This window comes from Heterodontus francisci, chromosome 10, assembly GCF_036365525.1.
Source record: "Heterodontus francisci isolate sHetFra1 chromosome 10, sHetFra1.hap1, whole genome shotgun sequence".
Taxonomy (NCBI): Eukaryota; Metazoa; Chordata; class Chondrichthyes; order Heterodontiformes; family Heterodontidae; genus Heterodontus; species Heterodontus francisci.
The window spans coordinates 48,784,259-48,796,716 of NC_090380.1; the positions used below are offsets into that span (position 1 = coordinate 48,784,259).

At 41.4% G+C, this 12,458-nt stretch overlaps 1 protein-coding gene across 3 annotated transcripts in view; it reads left to right on the forward strand.

Annotated features, from left to right (window-relative positions):
* tab3 (TGF-beta activated kinase 1 (MAP3K7) binding protein 3) overlaps positions 1–12,458 on the forward strand; it is a 111,835-nt gene that overhangs the window by 84,119 nt on the left and 15,258 nt on the right. For 2 of the 3 annotated variants that reach the window (XM_068040564.1, XM_068040566.1), the window contains one exon: positions 9,490–9,585. The exons of the other annotated variant lie outside the window; for it this stretch is intronic. In XM_068040564.1, coding sequence (XP_067896665.1) covers positions 9,490–9,585 — 96 coding nt within the window. The remainder of the gene's footprint in view (positions 1–9,489; positions 9,586–12,458) is intronic. 3 annotated transcript variants of the gene reach the window in all.

A 12,458-nucleotide genomic window follows, 5' to 3' on the forward strand; every position in this document is an offset into this window, starting at 1 on the left:
TATAGATCAAATTCAAACAAAATAATTACAATTGTATTTACAATTGTACAGTTTGTTGATTGATAATGTAATTTTTGTCTAGCTATATAACATACCAAAATTAGTATGAGTCAGTCTATGAAAATTGATATATAAACATTTCCTTTGAGAATTTCACTAATAATGTCCAATTTCCTTGTGACACCAGTAGGTGGTGCTTTATTCGGATTTCCAATGCTCGTCTAAACAGACTGATCATAGCTACCTATCACTTAATCATGTGTGGTATTGTCTTTCCTCCATAAATCACTCGTGCTTTATGCAAAGTTTTTGTTTGCCATTCTTTCACTGTAATCAAGACCTGGATTCCGGACCTGAGCCCATCAATTTATTTCCACTTTTGCTCTTTTTATCTTTTCTCATTACTCCTTCTCGACCCTTCTCTTCTATTGTCATGCTTCCTTGCATACCTGCACTCTTGGGTACTCTGCCCTTCCCATTCCCTACCCCAGCCCTTCAGTACTCTTCAACCTGCCTGCTTTTTTTCCGCCGTCCCAGGTTTGACTCCCTCTTAGATAAGCTGACAACTTTCCTCTATGTCTCTCTCTTGGCATCCTCCGGGGGACACATTGGGGCACTCGGTGCTGGCTCATTATGAACAACAACTACAATTTACCCATGGCACTCTTTCCGCCCAGTGCGCCCGATGGGTCTAATCTTGCCAATCTAACTGTCCAACTCACCCATCCCACTGCTGACCCGGTGGACTCTTCCAGTGGATCAGCTCTCACCACCCCTGCATGCAGCTGCCTCCAGCATGTCTGTTCCCTTGTGAACAAAGGCTTTTGTCATCTATGAACTTATTGTGGACAAGTGCATCAACATCAGGGTTTTAACGGAAACCTGGCTGATGGGTGACAACCCCTTTTCCCCATAATGAAGCCTCCCTGCCTTGCTACATCTTCCAGCACTTGCCCTGCAAGACCATCATGGTGGTGGTGTGGCATTTATCACCAGATCACATCTTGAACTGACACCCTCCTTCTTTGACACTTCCTTCTCTTTTGAGCATCTCGCCTTGTTCCACCCACCTCACCTCTTTCAAAATCATCATTCTCGATCACCCTCCCAAGTAAGATAAAAATGTTATCACTGTGATATCTTCACTGCTTTCCTTCCTCAGCCTCTACACCGACAAGCTTCTTATTGTCAGTGATTTCAACATCCATCTCAAATCATCTTGTTTTCTTTCCTGTGAGTTCACTGCCCTCTTATCTCTCCCTCAATGTAAACTCCCCAACCTGTATTCACAGCCATTGCCATCTCACGTGGTCTTGCTCGTCCCATTGTACAAATTACAGAAAAGACCATCTCTGATCACTTCCTTGTATCATTCTCCACTCAGATCCCCCTTCCACCCCCAAACCCTACCTCCTTCTGTATCCTTCCCTGGAAAAAAAACTATCCTCCAATTCATTTATAACTGCACTTTCAAAATCCCAATTCTCTAGCCTTTGGCCCTCTGTTCGCCACAACATTTCTGCAGCTACTGATTTGCTCAGCCGTGCCATCACCTCCACCTGTTTGATGCTGTACTCCCCAATAAAACCATGAGTGTGTCACCCTGGTCATCCCCCTGATACAGCCCCTCGTTTTCGCTCACTTAAGTCCAAGGGACACAGACTGAAAGGATATGGCGGACAACTGGTTTAACCATCCACTGACTGGACTATAAAACACAGTCTGGTTCTGCTCTTATCTGCTAAAACTGCTCTGTATTCCAGGATCATCCTGGAATGCAAAGATAGTGCCTAGCTTCTTTTCTGTCTGTAAACCATCATCTTAAACCCCTCTCCCTTGTCCCCTCCAACGAAGTGAGAGAAACGCATGGACTTCTTTGTCACTAAGATCGAGACCATCATATCAGCTGCCTCGTCAATGTTCCTCCCTTCCACTAGCCCACATGGCCAAACCTCCCCTAATGCTCCCACCGCCCTAGCCCTGAACTCGCATTGTTCTCTAGCTTCTCTCCTATCTCTCCTCATGCCCTTGCTGAGCTGATTTTGTCCATGAGGCCCACATCCTGCTTCTTTGACCCGATTCCCACTATACTGCTGACCACCCAACATCCCTTCCTAGCCCTCTGGTTAGCTGATAGTGTTAACAGTTCTCTCTCTCGAGGTGTTCCTCTCTCCTTTGAATTTGCCATCGTTACCCTTGTCCTTAGAAATTCAACCCTTGACTCCACTGTTCCGGCAAAGAACCATCCTATTTGCAACTTCCCTTTCCTGTCCTCTTCCTTGAACATGATGTTGTCTCCCAAATCCATGTCCACCTTTCCTGGGACACCATGTTTGAATCCCTCCAATCAGGTTTCCACCCCCTGCCACTGTACCAAAACAACGCTCATCAAAGTCACATGACATCCTATGTGACTGTGACAAAGGTAAACTTTCCCTCCTCATCCTTCTCAACCTGTCTGTAGCCTTTGACATGGCTGACCACACCATCCTCCTCTGCCTCTCCCACTGTCATCCAACTGCATGGGTTGCTATCACCTGGTTGCATTCTTATCTATCTAATTGGAGTCAGAGAATCTTTTGCAATGGTTTCTCTTTCTGCTCTCACGCTGTCACCTCTGGTGTGCCCCAAGGATCTATCCTTGGCACCCTTCAATTTGCACCTACATGCTGCCCATCGGCGACATCATCCGAAAGCATAGCATTAGTTTCTACGTGTACGCTGATGACGCCCAGTTCTACCTCACCACTACTTCTCTCGACTCCTCCACTGTTGCTAAATTTTCAGACTACTTGTCCAACATCCAGTACTGGATAAGCAGAAATTTCCTCACATATTGGGAAGACAGAAGCCGTTGTTTTAATTCCCTGCTCCAAACTCCGTTCTGTAGTTACTGACTCCATCCTTGTCCCTGGCAAAAATCTGAGATTAAACCAAACTGTTTGTAACCTTGATATCACATTTGGCCCTAAGATGAGCTTCCAACCACAAATTCACCCCATCACTAAGACTGCATGTTTTCTATCTCCATAGCGTCCCCTGAGTTTGACCCTTTTCAACTTATCTGTTGTTGAAACCCTCATTCATGCCGCCTTTACCTCCAGACTTGACTATTCCAATGGATTCCTGGCTGGTCTTCCACGTTTATTTTATTTAGAGATACAGCACTGAAACAGGCCCTTCGGCCTACCGATTCTACCCTCTAAACTTGAGGTGATCCAAAACTCTGCTGCCCGTGTCTTAACTTGCACCAAATCCCATTCCCCTATCACCCCTGTGCTTGCTGACCTACGTTGGCTTCCGGTTAAGCAATGTCTTGATTTTAAAATTCCTTGTTTTCAAATCACTCCATCGCCTCGCCTCGCCCCTCCCTATCTCTGTAACTTCCTGCAGCCCCACAACCCTCTGAAATATCTGCGCCTTAATTCTGATCATTTAGTATTCCACCGTTGGTGGCCACACCTTCAGCTGCCGAGGCCCTAAGCTCTGAGATACCCTCCCTACACCCCTCCGCCCTTCTACATCACTCCTCCTTTAAGATGCTCCTTAAAACCTACCTCTTTGACCAAGCTTTTGGTCATCTAACCTAATATTTCCTAACGTGGCTCAGTGTCATTTTGTTTTATAACGCTGCTGTGAAGCACTGTGATATTTTCATACGTTAAAGGTACTATATAAATATGTTGTTGTAACTGAACCTTCTGATGGGACAAATTAGAGTTTTAAACAAAGTAGAAAAAAAATCTATATTTGAGTAATAGATATATAAATTGAATTGTCCTTTGTCTTTTAAAGTTTTTACCTGAAGACATCAACCTTCCCAAAACCCCAGACATCCACTTTGGGTACAGTCAGCGATTTTGGTGCAAATTGTGCCCGTTTTGAATGCTCTTATGTCGTGTTTTTGCTGAAACTCATTTGCCGACTTCAAAATCTGCTATCAAACAGTGTAATCGTGCATTGTTTGAAAACATAATATTTTAAAAATTGCTTTAAAAATATTCCTTTATATAGTTAAATGGTAATTAGGTGTGGTTTGATTAAACAGTTGAAAGTGGGTTTATCACAAAAAAATCATTTTTAATCAGTGTCAATCGACCACCTGAGTAACTGGATTTTAAATTACTGAAAATGACTTTTTAAAAAAAAACATAATTTGCTAGTTACATTAGTGTGCAGTAGTCAGTTTTGTAGTAAATTTTTAAAAAATCAAAAGCTTTTAAAACATTTCTATCAGTGTCCTTGTGCCCAAAAAAGCCAGCTTAATTTTTAGAGCCTCTTGAAGGTCTGTAAACCGTGCAGAAACTTCCAAAAGTGATTGATTCATGGTCAGTTTTGCTTCGAATAGTACTTTTTTTACACTTGCACAAATGATCGCAGGAACTAGAGTTGCCCTGAACATAATTTTCCCTTAAGATTCCATGATCTTTTGCACTGGTTATACCAATTTTGGACAAATTGTGTGAAAAAGCCAGCTCCACCTAGCAAACTCTGGCTGGGATGTCTGAAGGTTGTAGCCAATCACACTTTTCCAGCTTCCATTCATATCCCTGGCTTTGTCTTGTATTTAAGTGCTGAATGAGCTCAGCTAGTTTTTCGGTAAAGGGACATAATTTCACCTTAGTGGGGAGTCCATTATATGGCCTGGCTCTCCTGTTCTTATAAAACATATCACATGACTTATCTCGCATAATACCATGGGAGATCTGTTGATATGTATTAAAATAGTGCATTGGCTTGCACTTCTTGCCTCAAGTTTTGGGTATTGTGCCATGATATTGTAGTTTGTTGAAAGGTCCACATTTCATTCGTGAAACAGCAAGAAATCAAGAACTATGGTGATACTGAACATAGCAAAAATGAGCAAACATTTATAAAACTACCAATGAGCTGCTGCCAATATAAAGCAAGAACATGTATTTCTATAGCAACTGTCATGTAATTGGGGTGTTTCCAAATGCTTCACAGCATAAAAATGCCAAAATAACATAAAATTCAACCAATGCTTTTATCATTATAAAATAACATCTGAAGCAATATCTTGGTTATGTTTCAACAATAAGTTGCATTTGTATATAGCGCCTTTAACATAGTAAAATATCCCAAGATGCTTAACAGAATCAATTTCAAATAAAATTTGAGACTAAGTCACGTAAGGAGATACAAGGACAGATGACAAAAAGCTTGGTCAAAGAGGTAGGGTTTAAGGAATGTCTTGAGGGAGGAAAGAGGTGGAGAGGTTTAGGGAGAAAATTACAGAGCTTGTGCCTGGGCACTGAAAGTACAGCCACCAATGATAGAGCAATTAAAATTGGAGCGTGCAGAGACCTTCGTGAATTGTCGACCTGGAGGAAGTTAGAGATGGGGAGGGGCAAAGCCACAGAGGGGTCTGAAAATTGGTGAGAATTTTAAAATCCAATGTAGGCCAGTGAGCACAGGTGAATGGGCTTTGATGCAAGTCAGGACACAAGCAGCAGAGTTTTGGATGAACTCTAGTTTATGAAGGGTGGAACATGGAAGGCTCGCCAGGAGAGCATTAGAATAATCAGGTCCAGAGATAGAAACAAATGAGGATGTCAGCAGCAGATCAGCTTTGGTGGCGTGGGGTCGGCTTATGATACTGAAGTGAAAATGGGTGATCTTGGTAATGGAGTGGATATGTACTTGGAAGCTCATCTCTGGGCCAAATACAACACCAAGGTTGCAAACAATGTGCTTCTGCCTCAGACAATTGCCAGGGAGAGGGATGGGGTTAGTGGCGAGGTTGGGATCAAAGACAGTGGCTTCAGTCTTCCAATACTTAGTTCAAGAAAATTACTGCTCATCTAGTATTGAATGTCAGACAAGCAGTGTGATTAATCAGACAGTGGAGTGGTCAAACAGGGCTGTGTTCTCGCACCCACAGTTTTTGGGATTTTCTTCTCCCTGCTGCTTTCACATGCATTCAAGTCTTCAGAAGAAGGAATTTTCCTCCACACAAGATCAGGGGGCAGGTTGTTCAACCTTGCCCGTCTAAGAGCGAAGTCCAAAGTACGGAAAGTCCTCATCAGGGAACTCCTGTTTGCTGATGATGCTGCTTTAACATCTCACACTGAAGAGTGTCTGCAGAGTCTCATCGACAGGTTTGCGGCTGCCTGCAATGAATTTGGCCTAACCATCAGCGTCAAGAAAACGAACATCATGGGGCAGGCGTCAGAAATGCTCCATCCATCAATATTGGCGACCACGCTCTGGAAGTGGTTCAAGTGTTCACCTACCTCGGCTCAACTATCACCAGTAACCTGTCTCTAGATGCAGAAATCAACAAGCGCATGGGAAAGGCTTCCACTGCTATGTCCAGACTGGCCAGGAGAGTGTGGGAAAATGGCGCACTGACACAGAACACAAAAGTCCGAGTGTATCAGGCCTGTGTCCTCAGTACCTTGCTCTATGGCAGCGAGGCCTGGACAACGTATGTCAGCCAAGAGCGACGTCTCAATTCATTCCATCTTCGCTGCCTCCGGAGAATCCTTGGCATCAGGTGGCAGGACCGTATCTCCAATGCAGAAGTCCTCGAGGCGGCCAACATCCCCAGCATACACACCCTACTGAGTCAGCGGCGCTTGAGATGGCTTGGCCATGTGAGCCGCATGGAAGATGGCAGGATCCCCAAAGACACATTGTACAGCGAGCTCGCCACTGGTATCAGACCCACCGGCCGTCCATGTCTCCGCTCTAAAGATGTCTGCAAACGTGACATGAAATCCTGTGACATTGATCACAAGTCTTGGGAGTCAGTTGCCAGCGTTCGCCAGAGCTGGCGGGCAGCCATAAAGGCGGGGTTAAAGTGTGGCGAGTCGAAGAGACTTAGTAGTTGGCAGGAAAAAAGACAGAGGCGCAAGGGGAGACCCAACTGTGTAACAGCCCCGACAAACAAATTTCTCTGCAGCACCTGTGGAAGAGCCTGTCACTCTAGAATTGGCCTTTATAGCCACTCCAGGCGCTGCTTCACAAACCACTGACCACCTCCAGGCGCTTATCCATTGTCTCTCGAGATAAGGAGGCCAAAGAAGAGGAGGAGGAGGAGTGGTCAAGACCGATGGTGGTGAAGTAAAGCTCATGCCAACAGCGTACATGTGGGATCTGATGTGTTTTTGGAAGATGTCGCTGAGGGGCAGCAGGTAGATAAGAAATAAAAGGGGCGAAGGCTGGATCCTTGGAGGACTCCAGAAGTAATGGTGCAGGAGCAGGAAGAGAAACCAGTGATTAAATAGTGCAAGAGTGACATTTCCTGATCATACTTTAAGGCACCACAATGCCTGTGTCGCCATTTTTGATAGACTTCAGTTTTGTATTTGCAAAACAGAAATGAGCCAGAGCTTTCAACTGAGAGGAAAATCTACCAGTGGGAGGGCAAAAGCAAACCAATCAAATCGTCCTATATTTCAAAATCTTTCAGCCTTTTTTTTTTAGCCAACTATGCACTTTTCAAAATGCAATTTCATAGTTCCTTTGCTAAAACTATCTATTACATTTTGTTTGTGGCCTGGGCCTCTGTTTTAGCTCAAAAATCACTGCCTGTGCTCTTGTTGCAGATTTCTGATCTCTTGGAGAGACCCTGAGCAGTGCTGCTAGAGATTTTTTTAAAATGTTGAACTTTACAACTGCTCTACCCATCCTTAGCTGCTGCTTAATGGTGACAGTAACCAATTTTTCTAATGGGCTGGCCTTAATTAGTCAGAAAATATAGTATTAAAGCATATCCAGCACTTAAAATTGGTTTCAGGCCAGGAACAGCATTGTGCAGGATTGGCCATTTGTGTATATTATGATAGACAGACCATGGTTAATGCTGGGAATTTTAGTCCAATTTGGCACAGTTCCCAATGCTGTTTGCCTCTGACTAAACTGTAATCATTCGTCCTGGAAGATTGGTTTGTGAGCCGACATTTGCTTAAAAAAAAATTCACGTGATGATTTAACTTTTGCATTGGAATGTTTGGGTTCTGCAATCTTAAAAGGCAACCTTTTGTGGTTGGCTTAAAAGCCGGTACCTCCTTTATTTGTAGTTTTAGCACAGTAGAAAGCAATTCTAAAATGATGTGGCTTTTTCGTTGTCTTAATTGGGTAAATTGGTGCCTGAGCGTATTCTCCCGTGGAGTGGTAGAGCAGGGTTTTATCCCTGTGAACTTCTTTTCCCACACATTGAAATCATGATTTTATTTCAGTCTTCAAGTACTGAAAGCAGATGAGGCCTTTTGCTCAAGTGAAGGAGAATATGAGGGTAAGCCAGTCACTCCTTTCCTGAACCAGCTGTTTGGGGGGTGGGCGGCAGGAAGTGATCTAGACGCAGGCTCAAAAGTGGAATTTATTCAGGGAGTGGTGTGGCATACATGGAGAAGCAAAATGAGAAAATAAGGCTTGGAATGGAATTTAAGTGTAAAACCTTGTTGTTTGTTTTGGGTTGCTATAATTTTTAAGTCCACTTTGGGGCGTGGGGATTGTGGTGGACGAAAATCTGCACTGTTCTGATTAACTCTTGGTCACGTCAAATTGAAATCTTCAAGTCTGATTTCAAAGCTGTATGGAACTGAAAAGAACTAAGATAAATCATCTATGTCAGTTATTTGTTATACTTGAATTGGAGGTGTAATAATGCCAATCTATTCTGATGATTTATAGCTCAATTCTACAGTGTTGCAGGATTAGAATTGAACTTTATTTAGTCTAACTTTTAACAGACTACTTTTAAAGCTGAGGAGTATCTCTAACTAAACTCGAGCCTTTAAAAGATTTCTGGCCTTCATAATGTAGATTAAGTTATAAACAGTCAAAATGTTTATGACTCAGCCTTTAAGCTGTTCTGTAAGGTTTCTTTGCCTTTGGTAACATTATATTTTTAAACGCAGCATATTTCTTTGAAAGTGTGCACTTTAGTAACTTGACATTGACATTCAAACACTGTGTAGCCTGATGTTTCAGGAGCTTATGAATACAGACTGGGAATAAAAAGAAATAGGATCTCTCTTAGTGTAATAAACTTGTTTTCACAATGTAATATTACTAAAACTACATTACTATATGTAGCATCCATTAACTGCAACTTATTTCAACACCAAACCATCTTATGTTCCATTATTCTTTGGGTGGGAGAGGTGTTCTTGAGCCAAACCTGGGGACGCACTGAAGCCAAATTCATTTTTCAACGAAACTGAAGAAATTGTAAATTGTTTTTTCTAGCCTTAGTGCTATCCCACTAGTGATGTCTGTGCAGGATTGTCTTTGCATGACTGAGTTTCATGAAGGTGTTAGCTGCTCTATGTTTGTGTTGGAATTCTTTTCTTTAATAGTTTACTACGGTGGTGTGAAATAGCTAGATAAATAGTTAAGAAATGTGCTTTATGTATTGTATCTGGTTGTGTCGTCTTTCTTGTGTGTTGGGGTTGTGTTTTAGGTCTTTAGAGGTTTGCCCCTTTATCCCTCTCAATCTTCATGACTTGTCTTGTACAGACCCTTCAGGTACTCTAGAGAGAAAAGCAAGGAAAATTAGTGTGACTTCAAAGTTAAAGAAGGACTCCTCTGATTCCCAGGCTGCTCCAGCTGAGGGTGGGTACTTCCGTGAATGTCACCTGATTGCCAGATTGGAGTAGATATTCACAGTTCATAAGGCAAAAGAACCAGTCCAAAATGGTTTTTAAGAAAATCTTTTTTGAATTTATTGACTTTATCCTGATTTTTTAAAAATGTACTCTTTTCAGACTTTGAACATTCCTTTAACATCTTTGATTAACATTATCTAATTCTTCAGACTGTCAGTTGCTTTTTAATATTTTTATATTTGCTTAAGATGCTTTGGTCTATTGGCCACTGATGAATCCAGTTTTATTAACTGTATATTTAGAGTACTAGCACTAATGTTTAATCTGGAATGTTTTGTCAGATATTTGTGTAGTAAATAAACCCTGTAATATAGTTTAATTTGAATTCCTGTTTACACTGTTTTTAATAATGCATTCCTTTATCAAGCCGCCTTCAGAAGGAGTTACACAATTGATGATTTAATTAGATTTTCATTCTGCACAGATCATAAGATTTCATAATATCACAGACCTTCCATGTGCGATGTAATAGTTCATGATCTGGGGCAAAATTTTTGTTTTTGATTTCTAATTTATTACTTGCAGCATTGAGGTTTAATTTTTCCAGGTCCACTGGAGGAAATATGAAGCTAATACTTTTTCAATTTACTAATTATCTAGGAAATGTCACAACAAAAATTCTCATGTATTATTAGTAACTTTATCAACTTCAGATATATTGCAAATATGGTTTGGATTTGATAGTGATTTTTTTTATGGTGGGAAGAATCAAATGATCATAATTGACAGATTTTTCAAAGCTATATGGTCAGATTGCTGAGATTTTCTGGGGGGAAAAGGTGGGATCTACAGTCTACTGACAACCAAAATTTGAATTATTCAATATGTTGAATTTAGTAATGACAGCAAAATTGAATGTTTTATTTTTTTAAAAAGGTAGTCAGGTAATTTGAATTAAGCAAATTTGAATTGAGTAGCCTTTTTAAAAACTGACAAGTCACTACTAAATATTTATCTTTGGGTGAAGATTAAAGATTTTAAAATGCAGGAATCTGGAAGTAGACAATGCCTGAATTTGCATCCTAGTCTTCACCAAAGTCAACATTCCATTGCTTCCCAGCTCCCAAATGTTCATGGAAACTGTTCTAAAGCCCACTAAAAGCTCTGCACTTTGGCTGCCAATTGTACCCTCTTCCCTGGTTGCGCCTTCAGGCCATGTGCAACCTGTTCAGCCTAGAGTTGAGCATCAAAGCCCATATTATTTCCATCTTTAAGCCTGCTTACTTTCACAGTGGCAACATGTCCAGTTTCCACCTTACCTTGCTGCCAAAACTCTCTTCTGTGCTTTTGTCACTTCAATGCCCTACACGTTAGTTTCCCAGTCTCCAGTTTCCATAAACTCCAAATCATTTAGAGGTCTGCTCAGACATCCGGCTCCATATTAAATTCAGTTTTTCCATCATCCCAGTCCTTGCTGACTTGCATTGATTCCCTGTTCCCAACAAATCAAATTTAAAATCCTCATCCTCATGAGCAAACTACTTAATGGCCTCACCCCACTTTCTTTATGTAACAACCTCCAGCTTTAAGTCTTGTCCATTTCCTTCTACTCCGTTGCACATCCTTGCCCACTGCATCAGCTTGAGCAGTAGTGGGACTCTTACCTTTGAAATTGTGGGTTCAAGCCTCACTGCAGAACTTGATTTGGGTTCACACTTCATTGCAGCACTGAGGGACTCCTGCACTGTTGTTCATGTCTTTCGCATGAGGCATTAAACTCGACTCAGCCTGCCTACTCACCTGGAATTTCAGGATCTCATGGCACTGTTCAAAGTCGTGCAAGGAAGTTCTCCCAGTGTCCATATTAATTTGTCATTTATCTTACTGCTCTTTGTGGGACCTTGCAATGCACAATTTTGGCCATCTTCTTTGTCTGTATAACTTCAGAAGTAATTTATTGGCTTTTGAGTGCTGAGGATATGAAGGCACTACAGAAGTGCACAATGCACATCGTTTTTAATGTGAAAATCGTCCAGCAAGTTCAGAGGAAGAAGAGGTGTGCCATGAATGTGTCTCTCCACTTGATAGTCTATTTACATGCTCCATCTTTTGCCTTGTGCAAATAGCATCTCATCCTTAGTTAGCCACCCTGTTAATTTTTAAGTACTTTCTGAATTTGCACATTAATTGCCCATTAAACTCGCCACAGTAAATTCTGGCTTATAATTAATAGTGTAAGTTCCCTTTTAACTATGTAATAATTGCTGAAAATGGAGACATATTGTCGAAGCTTTTTGTATTGCACTCATCAGGACAATTTGCAAGAATACTAATGTGAGGGAAAGCAACATTTATACTTTGAGAAGAGAGTGCATAATGCCTTGACCAATCAGTCAAGCTGCCTGGTTTAAATTTCAAACAAAGCTTGGTAGTTCACTGTCAGTCACCATAAACTGATGTATTCTCATGACAATGCCTCTACCAATCAGAGTCCACCTGCCAACCAATCAGCACTCTTCTCATACAGTATAAATGTTGCTTTCCCTTGCATTGGTATTCTTGCAATGTGTCCTGATGAGTGCAAGACGAAAAGCTTTGACAAAATTTCTCTACTTTCAGCAATACTCAAGTTCTGTATGACCAAACGACTATATGTAATAGTTGTTACATGCTGATAAATCTCTGCCAGTTCCCAGAAAGGGAACAATTCTCATTCCTGCTCGTAGGAAATTTTATTTTTTCCTTACTTTTTATTTGTTTTTTTGTTCTTTTAATCCAATCTATTTTTCCTTCTCCATTTCTCTTTCTGCACCTGATTTTGATTCTAATTCCTCCTCCTCCTCCTTGGTTCCTTTGTTTCTTTCGCAATCCTTAAACCTC